The sequence below is a fragment of the Desmodus rotundus genome, chromosome 6 (assembly GCF_022682495.2).
Source record: "Desmodus rotundus isolate HL8 chromosome 6, HLdesRot8A.1, whole genome shotgun sequence".
NCBI classification, from domain to species: Eukaryota; Metazoa; Chordata; class Mammalia; order Chiroptera; family Phyllostomidae; genus Desmodus; species Desmodus rotundus.
In genome coordinates this window covers 157,028,175-157,041,545 of record NC_071392.1, presented here as the reverse complement: position 1 = coordinate 157,041,545, position 13,371 = coordinate 157,028,175, and the positions used below count along the sequence as shown (strand labels likewise).

Below are 13,371 nucleotides of genomic sequence, written 5' to 3'. Positions count from 1 at the left end.
CAAACTGGAGAAGATGGAATTCCAGGGCCACACCTGTAGTTTCCTTCACATTGGATGAATACATACTCAGGGAAGCTGATAAAATGTATACAACCACAGTTTTATGCAATATACCAAACTATTTTATTAGTTACCTTATATGATCTTAAACTTTTGTTTATTAATCCATCCAATCGAGACAGTATCTTATTTTTTAAATTTTAAAAATATTTACTGGGGTGACATTGGTTAATAAAATCATACAGGTGAGACAGCATCTTTTAAGTCCCCATTAAATTGATGATAAATTTCTTCCTCTTTCAATTTTATTTCTTCCAAACTTGTATGGATGTACAATTAATTTACCTACTAAGATTTCTAGCATTTACCTTCTGTTGGGTAACCATAATGAACTACTCATGTAACATGATGATTAACAAAGGTAGCTAGTGAGGGAATCCTCTGGTATAATTTATCTCTTCCCCCTTAATTGAGAGAGCTGACTTGGAAGTCCATATGGATATTGATGTGTAGGCTTCACGTTGGGGGGGGGACTTGGTCATGGGGGAGGTAGAGGAGGGCCTGAGTAGGCATTTGTGCCCACACAGAGATGTACACAGACACACACACCCCTATGCTGCCAAAAAGAAATCCTACCCTGGGACGCCAGCTCTTCACTGACAGCCCTTGCCCTTGCCCTTGCCATGGGGAAATTCCCCTCTCTGCTTCTCTATGCGGGAAAAGCTGTAACTTTGTTAGGAAGATTGAATGAGCTACTATTCGTGAAAGTACTTAGAACAGAGTGAGGGAGTGGGGCTGACTCAATGCTTAGAAAACATTAGCTGTTATTATTATAAAGCCTTCTGCAACTGTTGATTTTTTAAACTTACAAATGATAATTATTTCCCATTTGTATATTTAGCATTCTAATGTAGCTAGCAGATACACAGGAGGAAGTGCGCATTTTCTCAAGTAATTAAAATTCCACTTATGGCAACTGTTGTTTTCAGTGTCCGTGATTAGACGTGTGAACCTAGTTGATTCATTCTAACTGTTCTATAATATTTGTTTGCATGTATAATACATTTATTTATTTCCCTATTGATGGATATTAGGCCATTTCTGAATTTGTTATTACAGTGTCCCAAGAAATACCCTATACACAAACACGTGGGCACATACAGGGGTGTCCAAAGGGAACGTAGAGAGGGGTTCACTACCAAATGTTGGCTGTGCCCCTCCGACTTCACTCAGCATTGCTAAATAGCTATTTACAGTTAATGATAGTTCCTATTTCTCTATATTCTCACCAGAACTTGGTATAAAATTTTTTAATTTTGCAAATATGATAGTTTAAAATATTTAATTGCTTAATCTGCATTTACCTGGAACTAGTGAAATTTGTTCATCTTTCCCTATGTTTATTGGCTATTTGGGGTTCCTTCTTGGTTAACGGTATATTTAATATATATGTTTACATGCTGTATTATGCTTTTACCTTTGTCATTAATTTGTAGGCTGTTTAGATATATTCTGGGTATAGAAAAAATGTATTGACTCACATTTGAGGCTTGAACAAGTGGGGGGATTGTGTGCTATTTACATGCATGAAGAGCTATAGGGGAAAACAAGTTTTAGGAGGACTATCAAGAGTTTACTTTAAGGCGAATTTGAGATGCTTTTGAGTAGTCCAAGCGAACAGGTCTGTGCCGCAGAGATACATTCAGGAGTGGTCAGCTTATAGTTGGCATGGGAAGTGATAGCGATGCATGTGGTTATCTCCTGAGAGAATTTGGAGCGACACAACAAGAGTCCTACAGAATTATACATTTGGAGAAGGGGGATCTGGAAAGGGATGCTGAGATGGAGGACGAGTAGAGAAAGACTAGAATTGTGTTATATCGTGGAAGCCAAGAGAGAAACCTGCTCCTTATTTTTTCTTCAGTTTTTGTAATGGCTGCATAAGATTTCATTGCCTGCGTGTACCTAACTGTTCTTTTATGTAGAATTTGGTTTGTTTTGGTGCTTTTCTATTATACACTTTGATGAACATTCTTATAGATTCATCTCTTTCCCCCACTGATTATTCCTTTGGATATACTCCTACATGTAGGTCAAAGAGTATGCCTATTTAAAAGGTCTTACTGTAAGTTGCATGTGACTTCTAGAAAGATTGCCATCTTCTTTTTTTAAAAGATTTTATTTATTTATTTTTAGAGAGAGGGAGAAAGAGAGGGAGAGAAACGTCCATGTGTGGTTGCCTCTCACGTGCCCCTTGCTGGGGACCTGGCCCACAACCCAGGCATGTGCCCTGACTTAGTAATCCAACTGGGGACCTTTTGGTTCAAAGGCTTGCACCCAATCCACCGAGCCACACCAGCCAGGGCAAGATTGCCTTCTTTTATATTCTGACCAGAATGAGTTTGCTTTTTTTCTCCATTCTCATGGTGGCAGGAAAGTGTGAGAACATTTTCAATGGTTGCAAAGTATGCTAGTGTACGGTTGTTCATAATGTATTTCGCCAGTGACATTGATTTCTTTTTTCTGGTATTACAGCTAGTGTAGTTGATAGCTTTTTTAGCTTAATCTTTTTGCTCACTCTTAACCTGTTCCTTAGAATAATTCCCAGAAAGTGGAAATGATAAGTCATAAGTGTTTGCATTTTTAAAGCTGTGGAAACATACAGATAAATAACCCTCCAGAAAGTCTGTGCTCTTCCTATCAGCAGGGCATGAAAAAGGACGACCCTAATCTTTGGGGATCATCTGCAGGACTGCAACTTTTATTGCTTCTATCGGGCTAAATGCATACAGAATGACCTTATATGAAAACTATGCACAAATAAAATTCTTTAATAATGTTTGCATGTTGCACGTCAGATTTTGAGGCACCAGATCTGAAAAGCTTGTATTCCAACTATATTATCTCATCTGTGATCTAAGAATTATTTCCACCAGCATCTCCAGAGGGCACAGAGGGAGTTTTGAAGCTAAGGGCTTTAAAAATTAATCCAGCGTGGCCGTTAGGTCACTTGGAAAAGGCTATTTCAAGTTTGAAATCATTTCAGCTGAAAGTTCTGTCTCAAAACCAGTGGAATTTTTATTTTTGGATCTGGTTAGCATTTCCCGGTTTTTTTTTTTTTTTTTTGGTTGTTTTCGGGTTTTTTTTGGGGGGGGGTGGGTTCCCGTTTGGTGTGGTTTAACGGTTGACCAAAATAGGTAAAATTTTTGTGGACAAGGTTATCGTAGATGCTTTTGATTTTTTCAAACAAATGACAAATAGTCACTGTTGTGTCTGCAAAAAGTAAACATTTGGGTTACAATCTCTGCAGACACCCCATTCCTATAGCGGTTTCCGAGTCTTGGCGTGAGATGTGAGCGCTCTGATTCATCTGCGGGTACTTAGGTCTCGAGGACACCAAGGCGGGAAGCCCAGGAGTGCAGGCCGGGATTCACCCTGGCGTGGCTGGGCACCTAGTTGGGTCGCGGGAGGATCAGACCAGTAGGACGCCTGCGCACCGGTGCCCTTCTTGTGGTCCATTCTGCCCCGGGCAAGGGGCGGAGCCCACGCCAGGCCCTGCCCCCAAGGCTGGGCGCTGGCGGCTTTGACCAGTCTTCCGCTTCGAGAAGGCTACTTCCGGATTCGTAGGCGATCGGTGTGCCTGAGGATTGAGGAGGCGCGGGCTGGTGGGTGTCCTGGGCTGCGGCCCGCGCTGGGCCCGCGATGCTCGGAGGCAGCTCAGAAGGACGGGATCGCGAGGCTGAGGGCGACGGGGCGGGGGCTTTGCCTGCGCCGCCTGCAATCGACTTCCCGACGGAGGGCTCGGAGCCCAAGTATGATGGTGAGGGACCCGGAATGCCGCGGCGGCCCTCCCCTTGCTCCGTCCACTTGCTTTCCGGGTTCGCTCCCGGACCTGGACAGCTGCTGGATCCGGGCTTCAGCGGGGCCCCAGCAGTACAGTGCCGGGGGGGTGGGGCGGCCAGCGGGCCATCGGGTAATGAAAACATTTACTGAAACGAGGGTCTGCGACCCGCTCGTACGTTCTTATTTTTTTGCTTGGTTTCCTCCGGGAACTCCGCGTTCTCAGGCCTCTCCAGCTCCCAGGCCCTGTGCGGTTTAGCCAGGCGGTGAGCAGGAGCTTTGTCAACTGCTAGGACGGGACTTGGCGGACCCTACGCGCGGGACAGTTTGGGCTGAGTTTTGATTTGTTGCTTCTGTTGCCTTGTTTCCCCGATAGGGTAGTTAAAAGAGTTATTATAGTGAGGCAGTATGGAAATCCTTCTCTTCGGTTAAAAAAAAAATGCCCGAGTTTTCTCGAGACTTTTTGCTTACTGGGACATAGCTTGCCAAGGTCTTCAACAACATAAAATGCGAGGGACTTAAAACATTGACTCTAACCAGTCCAAGTAGCCAATGGAGGTATTTTAATGCAAGGGCAATAAGCTCTTTAATTGCAACCAGTTGTTTTGGCAGTCTTAAAAATTAAGTGGTGCCATCAAGAATGAATACATTGATTTCAAAAAAAAGCATGAATACCTTGTTTCAGGGAGGTTTTCACTACACGGTAGTTCAAATGTGATGACTGTACAGAATACACATCCAACTGAAGCATCAAACACCTGTTGACATGTTAAAATCGATTTCAAGTTGCAAACCGAGTTGGAAAGCTTTTAATTTCTTAACTTCTTTGATTTTCATCCTCAACACCACCTATAATGTTTGATTCCAAAGGGGATGAAAACAGACTATTAAGGACAGTTGTAAGATGACAATTTTTCAGTAGACAGGCTGACTTCTGTAAGGTGGTATATTAGAGCAGTTCTGTAACCCAGGCTTGCGTCATAGGAAAAGCCTCAGCTATAAACACGCAGGTTTGCCTTTTCTGTAGGACAGTGATAAGGTTTTCTGCAAAGTGAAGATTAGTCCTGAAGGGCGTGATCTTAGATTAGCTTCTCTAAAAATGTTCTCCTCCTGGGTTACTAGTGATACTGTGAGATGGGAAACTTTCAGCTTCAGCCTTTATTTCCTTTATTTCCTTTGAGTTTTACTCTTTCTTGCATAAGTAGTTTATACACTGGTGTTTTTAAAGTTGTCATTTTCTTGCTGTATTAGGTCCATTTGACTCCATGAACGAGCCATTCTTTTTTGTGATTATTATGATTATTAAAAAGTAGACTTTTCTCATTAGAGAACATAGAAAAGTATGAGTACAAAGAAGCAGAAAACCCTCCTAACCATATTCTCACCACTGTTAAGAATTCAGTATATTATTTTTAAAAAAAAATTCACATTACAGAGTCTGTTGAAAATATAGAAAAGCCTGAAGAAGTAATTTAAAAAGAAAATTTAAAAATCATGACCTCGTCACCCAGAGATTAGTGTTAAGATTGTGGCGTAGCCAGAGACAATTTAGATGAATTTTGTGTTTAAAACTATTTGTTAGAGAAAGGCGTCATGCCTGGGGTAAAGATTTCCATCTCATTTTGTCCAAATAAGATGGAAATTTAGGGAAATCGTTCACAAAAATTCAAAGGAATAAGGAAGGAAATGGGAAGGTCACCTGTACTGGCATCCCAGAGAAGAGCTCATTGCTAACAGTTTGGTGTGTCCATTTGCTGGTGACTGACAGCTGCTGTATGCCAGGGAGACGCCAGGTGCTAAGGAGCAACCAGGCCGGCTGTGAAACAGCATATCCACTGTAATTCATTCCTTTTTCAAATTCTGTTGATAGATCATTGAAAACATCAGAAATTTTGTCTGTGTAGTTCTTTCCATTCTTTTCATGTGTATAGATTTATAGAGCTATAAAATAAATATATTTAAAAATTGTGATGTTTTTCATTTTATTTATTTTTAAATATTTTATTTACTTTTAGAGAAGGGAAGGAAGGGAGAAGGAGGGAGAGAAACATCAGTGTGTGGTTGCCCCTCATGCACCCCCTGCTGGGGACCTGGCCTGCAACCCAGGCATGTGCCCTGACTGGGAATTGAACCAGTGAGCCAGTGCTCAATCCACTGAGCCACACCAGCCAGGGCATGAGCTGTTTTTTAAATGTGACATTATATTAGCATTCTTTGGTCATAAATTAGCCTTTAAAATACTATTTTAAGACCATCACATTCCGTACTACCATTTATTTAGTCTTTGCTCTATTGTTGGAAAATAGGTTTGTCGTTTTTTCTTTTACCATTAGAAATAGTAATGGGTCTGACATCTGTATGCATACATCTTTGTTAATATCTGATTTTTTTCATTAGAATAGATCCACAGAGTAGAATCTGTTGAGTAAAAGAAGTACATTATTTTTTTAAAATGGTTTTGATTCATTTTGCTAAAATGATGACCAAAAAGATTAGGTTGGTTTCTATGAAATTCTCTCTCCTCAAATTCATTAGCATTACTGTTTTATAGCTTATTTCTTTGACCTGGTAATAGTCTATTTATGATATAATCTTTCTAGACACCATCGTTTTTTAACAGCTGCATAGTATTCTGTTACATGTATATAACATACCTGACAATTGTACAATATTCTAAATGTTATGCTGAACATTGTGTGTGTGTGTGTGTGTGTGTGGTCTGTCCAGAAAGAAGTATCCAGCTATGTAATATGAAAAACAGAGATATTTATTAAAGGAGATCCAGGATACAAGAAACACTGTACATAGGACAGTGACACCTCAGTCCCCTTTAAAGGAGGCACTGCGGGACCTCACACAGGTCTCCTGACCACCATGATCTACTCCGTCGAATCTCATTGGTGGTCTGAAATCTCATCTCTTTCAAAGGTGATTTTAGTGTTGGGAAAAGCCAGAAGTCACAGGGCGCCAAATCTGGGCTGTAGCAGGGCTGAATCATGTGGGTGATTTGATGTTTCACCAAACAACTCTGCACAAGACACAGTTCATGAGCGGGTGCATTGTCATGATGAACCTGCCGATCTCCAGTTGTCCAGAGCTGTGGCCTTCTGAGTCATCGAATGGTTTCCATGGAGGAATGTTCAAGCTTAGTGCAAAATTTGATACCGATTCATTGCTGTACTTGTTCATTTGTTTTGAATGTGACAGCCACACAGTACACACGCTCACTCAACGGTGTCTGCCGCCCCCACTGACTAGTACAGTGAAGTTGTCATTGTTCACGCATGTGCATTCCAGTCCACTCTCCTCAGCTGTCCAGTTACACCCACGTCACACCAACCATTCTCGTTATATTAACAATGGCTGGACTTTTTCTGGACAGACCTTATATATATCTGATGTGCTTTGTGGAGTTATTTCCTTGGTATGCATTTCCAGAAATAGAAGTGCTTGGTTAGGGTTTTGCACATTTAAGTTTTAGGATGTTTTGCCAAAGGTTGCAAACACTTTTACCCCTTTGGGTTTGAAAATGTCTACTTTTTTTTTGGTCTGCTTTTTTATGCCCAGAACAATACCAGGTATCCTGGCTTTGAATAGGTACCAATCTGATGGCAGAGCCTGTACTGAAATTATCTTAATATGTATGTCATTAGTTACTAGTTATGTTGAAGCTATTTGAATTTTAATTTTGCATCCTTTTTAGTAGCTTGTTAAGAGCTCTGAAATTTTATTACCCTTTTCTTTTTCTCGTCACGTGGAGTACAGATACAGGTACTACATCTGAATTTGTGATTTACATTTTAGCTTTAAGATGCCTTTACACAGAGAAGTTTTTACATGGCCGCGTTTTTCATGCTTTTTCTTTCTGACACTCGGAGAAGTATTTATTCAAGGTGAACAGCATACCCGCATATATGCAGGTCTGTTTCTGGCCACCTATATATAGGTAAGAGAAGAAATTTGTGAATGAAATCTGGATTTGAAAACTCGGGCTTTTCCAGGACTTTTGGGAGTTCACAGAGGAGAGTGTAATAGGATATTTGAAACGGGGAATATTTTAGCAGGTGTAGGATATGGCCCTTGTTTCTGCAGGGCGTTTCCCATTGAGTGGGGTCAATAGCTATTGAGAATTTGAAGCCTCTCGTCTTGCCTCTAACAAGCCCTCTTGCCAGTTTCCACTCTTGATCAACACCCCCCTACGTCCATTCCTAGTGTTTCAAATCCTGGCCAGTCTGTTCCTTCCCTCTATGTTTCTGTCGCTCAGCCTCCTTTACTAGCTCATCCTAACTTCTTGGTGGCTGTTGCACGCCTCCTTCCAGGCCACCGGTTCACAGTTCCGAGACGGTTTACTTCCTTGTGTTTTTGGCCTGTTTAATAATGTATTAAATAAATAGTAAGTGAGAATTTGTGCCCTTCAGTGCACACTTGTCGGTCTGGTTGGTCTTGTGTGGTGGAAAGAGGACAGGGGGCTGGGAGCCTGTCCAGTCAGCCTGCTTACAAGTTCCTTACTCTCCGCAAGATCAGTGCCCGCATCTGCGGAACCGGGAATGTAGCACTTACCTGTGACTGTATCGTGAGCGTTAAATGAGCTTGTGCATCTAAAACACCTGTACGGAATGTAGTGTGTGCTCCGAGTAAAGTTTTCATCCTTCCCTTCCCTTTCTCCTCCGCCAAACTTCTGTCTTTATGCTTGGGCCTGGGCGCTGCTCTTGACAGAAGGAAGCCATGCCACTCATGCTTGTTTGCCTGAGTACTCTCATTCATTCATTCATCCATTTCTACCTTTGTGCCCATCATTACTACCAAACCTGTCTCCCTTCCCCCAATGGCATCTTTCTGCTAGTCTTCCAACTTCCAGAATTCCAGAATTCAAGTCAAAACTCAACCCCAGAAAGTCTGTCTTGATTAACCCCACTCAGCTAACTGCTGTTTTGTTTTTTCTTGCCTTTACTTTAAATAGTTTGTTTCATTAATTAGAACGTGCTGTTTTGTCATTCTGAGATATGTTTACCATTTGTGACAATTACTTCCTTTTCTGACTTGTAGAATCTGATGTTCCGGCAGAGCTCCAGGTGTTGCAAGGACCCCAGCAGCAGCCAACCTTCCCCTTTGCGGTTGCCAACCAGCTCCTGCTCGTTTCTCTGCTGGAGCACTTGAGCCACGTGCATGAACCAAACGCACATCGTTCAAGACGGGTGTTTCAGTGTCAGTACGAGTACCTTCATCTTTCTTTTTTTAAGGTTTCTTTCTTTATTTTTAGAGAAATGGGGAGGGAGGAAGAGAGGGAGAGAAACATCAGCGGGTGGTTGCCTCTCTTGCGCCCCCTACTGGGGACCTGACCCACAACCCAGGCACATGCCCTGACTGGGAATCAAACCTGTGACCCTTTGGTTCCCAGGCTGGTGCTTAATCCACTGAGCCACACCAGCCAGGGCAGAATAAATGCATCTTGCTAGCTAAAACTTGTAACAGTACTATGTTATTTAAAGCTGTGGGTCTGAGAAGCAGCGGGTATCTAAAAATTTGAAATAAGCATTAATAGTTTAATTTCCTAAAATCATTTCATTTTACTTTGAGTAATTCCTTATGGATATAATTACCGGGGGCTCTAAAGTATTAATAACCATAAAATCGTGAATATTTAAATAAACAAAAGAGAGTCCTTTTGTATCTATAACCTGATAGTTCATATAAATTATGAAGATCTCTTATGGTTTAGTCAATGAGCAGTAAATGAAAATCACAGATATTCATTCTGATCTCGTTCTTTTTTATTTTATTTTATTTTTTAATTTTAAGAGAAAGTTACAGAGGTAGTAGAGATGAGCCAGTTGGGCTGCACAGGCTCAGGGTGCGAGTAGCACAAGCAAAAGAAGGGCCCTTTGAGGCCGGGAGAGAGAAGGATGAAGTAGTGTGCCTGGGGCACAGGCTGGGCGCTCCCGAGAGGGAGTGAGCTGACCAGTTCTCGCCCGCTGCTCTGGAACGACAGTATTTTGCGTTGTTGAACTGTTTTCCTCTGCACAGAAATGTATAGTTTTCATTTTCTCCTGCACCAGCCAGTTCTCTGGCACTAGCTGGGTGTCCTACGATTCAATTCAATTCAATTCTGAGGCTGTCTGTGTGGAGTTAGTGTTGGTTACCACAGGTCAAGGGCTCAGTCCTGCAACACTGCCCTTATCTCAGATGCCGGTTGCAAGTAGTGGGTCCTCAGGGTGCTTAGGTTACTCACACTCGTGTCCAACTTGGATATAAATCGGGGCCCACTGTCCCCTGCCCTCAGTTTTGGTAAGTTGCTATCGTGGTGATAGGACTCGGGGAGACGCTCATGCTGACACATTTACTATGCACTAAAGGGCACAAGGACGGATGCAGGTGAACAGCCAGCTGAAGAGGCACTTGGGTGAGGTCTGGGCTGGTCCTGAGTGCAGGAGCTTCTGTCCCCGTGGAGTTGGGGTGCCCGACCCTCCTGGCACGTGGTTGTGTTTACTGAGAAGCTCTGAACCCTGTATTTTGGGGATTTTTCTCAGGCTCCATCATGTTGACATGATCACTTACGAACTCCCTCATCAGGGAATCGGGGTGGAACTGAACATTCTAAGCTTCTAAGCATGGTTTGGTCTTTGTGGTGACCAGCCCCCACCTTGAGGCTCTCTAGGGGACCCAGCGACCTGCTTAGCATACAGAAAGACACTCACCACTCTGGGGAGTCCAAGGGTCTTGGTCTCAGGACCTGTGGGTCAGACCCTGGTCACAGACCAACTATTAGAAGAAATGTCGCTGCTCCCAGCACCCTGAACACTTGGGAGTGACCGCGGTTTTAGGAGGTGTGAGCCAGGAACCAGAGGCAGAGACCAGGTAGATTTCTGATTCTGCCGCAGTTGTTGAAAATGTTTATTGTGGTCCTGCCATAATTGCATGGGGAGCGTAAGCACAGAACTGAGCGGATTTGCTGAGTGTGTTGACTGTGGTTCAGCTCGTCGGATGAGACCAGTGCGGCCTCTTCAATAGCTCCAGACAGATTCTAAGGATTTTTCTTCCCAAAAAAGTCTTTTCAAGTCTTGTTAGGTGTTAGAAATTCTCAAACTCATACATACCTTTGAGCAATCTTAGAATGCAATGTTTTGCTTAAAGGTAGATTTTCATTTTGATGATTATGGCACATGAAATGGTGACTGTGGTTTGTGCATGCATCGTATGTGGGGGGGGGGGGTGCCGTACAGAAGGGGGCGTGCCATAGGTTTCGGAGCATCAGTAGCTGGGAATTATGTGGGCTCACTGTTTAAAAAAGCAGGTTACCTGGGGTGGGGTGGAGGGATGGGGAGAAAAGGCATACAACTGTAATTGAATAACAATAAAAATTAAAAAAGAAAAGCAGGTTATAATGGTTTTAATATAGTAACCTATCTCCTAATGAAAGCAAACCTGCAAATCTTGCTGATTTTAAGATATTTTTAAATTCCTTTTAAGTGACTGAACTTTTAAACGAAGTCTTTTGAGTGGTTTTGATGTGACTCGGTTAGGTGGTAATCGAAATGCAGGGTTTTCCGTGTGGAAAGCTAGCCTCTGTGGATGTGGATTCTGCGAGTGAGCACAGGCCAGAGCTTGTGTAGAGACTCCGGAGAAGCCCGGTGCTGTGACTCCAGACCCGACTTTCCCCCAGCAGCTGGTCTGAACACACGTCGCATATGTGCTTTTTCTGTGTTGGTTAAAGATAGTCCGCGGTAGAAAACAGTGACTAGTGTTCACTTCTGTTGTCAGGTCCGGTCAGTTGTTTCTAGTCCTGCCTTTACTCTTATCTCATCTCAGAGTCTGTCTGCAAAGTGTAATGTGTTTGAATGTCAGAAGACTACCGTGGTCACATTTTTCTTGCCTTTTTGAAAATGGACCTTAGAACTTTACTGACCAACCAGGAATGGTGAACACATGACTGTCCAGCGTCAGAGGAGTAATTACAGATGTGCTCCTGACCAGTGAGTGTACCAGTTGTTCCTTTAGTTTCACAGAACCGACCCCCAAGTGGTAATGTGTCTGCAAACGTGGCTTTTTCTTACAGACGCTCTTAGTCCTCCCTGTGCTCTGTGTACCCCCTAAAATTGCCATTTTATCGACAGCCTAATCGTTTTTCCCTATTCTTTTCCTAGTACTTTGTCAGACCTTCATCAAAATGGGGCTGCTGTCTTCCTTCACCTGCAGCGATGAGTTCAGCTCGCTGAGGCTCCATCACAACAGGGCCATCACTCATTTAATGAGGTCCGCTAGAGAGAGGGTGCGGCAGGTGAGCGCCACCCCTGCACGCCGTGCGCGACACAGACATGCACCACTTGCTTCAAGAGGACCGTGTTTTAAAGCGTTAGGAAACCCTGATTCTAATGCAGGCTTATAGAAATGCTGGCTTTAATTTGTTTACGTAACAAGTGTTTATGAATGACTACAAAATAGAATACCTGCCCGCATGGAGCTTCCGTTGTGAAGAGGGGGTGGTAAACAACGGGAAAGTAAAAATATGTAAAAATAAATGGGGGGCTGGATGGTGATAAGGCTAAGGGGAAATACAAAGCAGGGAAGGGACTTGGCAAATGTATGACTGTTCCATAGGGGGCCAGGGAGGGCCTCGCTGAGCCTCCGAGCCAGGAGCTGAAGTTGGATGAGGAGCCGTGCAGAGCCCGGGAGGGAAAGTGCTCGGGGAGGCACAGTAATTCCCCAGGGAGCGGGCGTGTGGGAGCTGAGAGGCAGCCATGTGGCTGGAGTCAGCAAGGCGAGTATGGGGGTTGGAGGGCAAGAGGGCAGTGAGAGGGGTGATGGAGTTGGCCCCTGAGACCATTGTAATTGTTTTGCACTCAGTAAAACGGGCAGCATTACAAGATTTTGAGCACAGGACTGACATCACCTGACTAAACGTTTTAATGGGGTCAGCCAGCTCTGTGTTGAGACCTATAGACTGAGGGGGGCCCAGGGCAGAAGCAGGGGGACAGGTGCAATCACACAGGCCAGAAGAGATGGTGGCAGCTTGGAATGGGTGGTAGCGGTGGTGAAGTGAGACACGGTCAATTTCTGTATATATTTTGAAGGTGAAATCAACACTATTTACTGATGGAGCTCCTTGGTACATTCTCTGCTTTGTCAGTAGATAACAAGAATATAGCATTTTTACTAGTGATCTTCTAGTTAAGACAGAAATAGTTTCAATTGTAAAATTTTAGGTAATGTTGAAAAGGCCATTGAGTCCTCTCTATTTTTTCAGTATTGTGTAAACATTTGGGACTATCAACATGGCATTGAATTTTGATAGATTCCTTATTTCATGAAGTTTTTGAAATGCTTTTAAGAATAATTTTTTTGATTTTAGGATCCCTGTGATGATAATTCTCATATCCACAAGATCAGGTATATATTAAATACTTTTATGATTATTTAAAGATTAAACTATCCAAAAGTCAGGATTAAGATTTAATCCTGAATTAATCAGAAATTAGTCTTGAGTTAAAAAAAAATATTATAGTTGGTATAGTTTATCAAAATTAAAAACTTGGT

At 42.8% G+C, this 13,371-nt stretch overlaps 1 protein-coding gene across 6 annotated transcripts in view; it reads left to right on the top strand.

Moving 5' to 3' along the window:
* The first annotated feature begins 3,534 nt into the window (after positions 1 to 3,534).
* Positions 3,535 to 13,371, top strand: part of EIF2AK1 (eukaryotic translation initiation factor 2 alpha kinase 1) — a 27,849-nt gene continuing 18,012 nt past the window's right edge. For 4 of the 6 annotated variants that reach the window (XM_024576744.4, XM_053926210.2, XM_045184952.3 and 1 more), the window contains exons 1-4: positions 3,606 to 3,820; positions 8,887 to 9,045; positions 11,982 to 12,115; positions 13,187 to 13,224. In XM_024576744.4, the coding sequence (XP_024432512.2) occupies positions 3,703 to 3,820; positions 8,887 to 9,045; positions 11,982 to 12,115; positions 13,187 to 13,224 (449 nt within the window). In that variant the 5' untranslated portion in view covers positions 3,606 to 3,702. Of the gene's footprint in view, positions 3,821 to 7,662; positions 7,787 to 8,886; positions 9,081 to 11,981; positions 12,116 to 13,186; positions 13,225 to 13,371 lie in introns of those variants that run through there. The other 2 variants (XM_071221820.1, XM_053926211.2) reach the window with 2 other exon arrangements.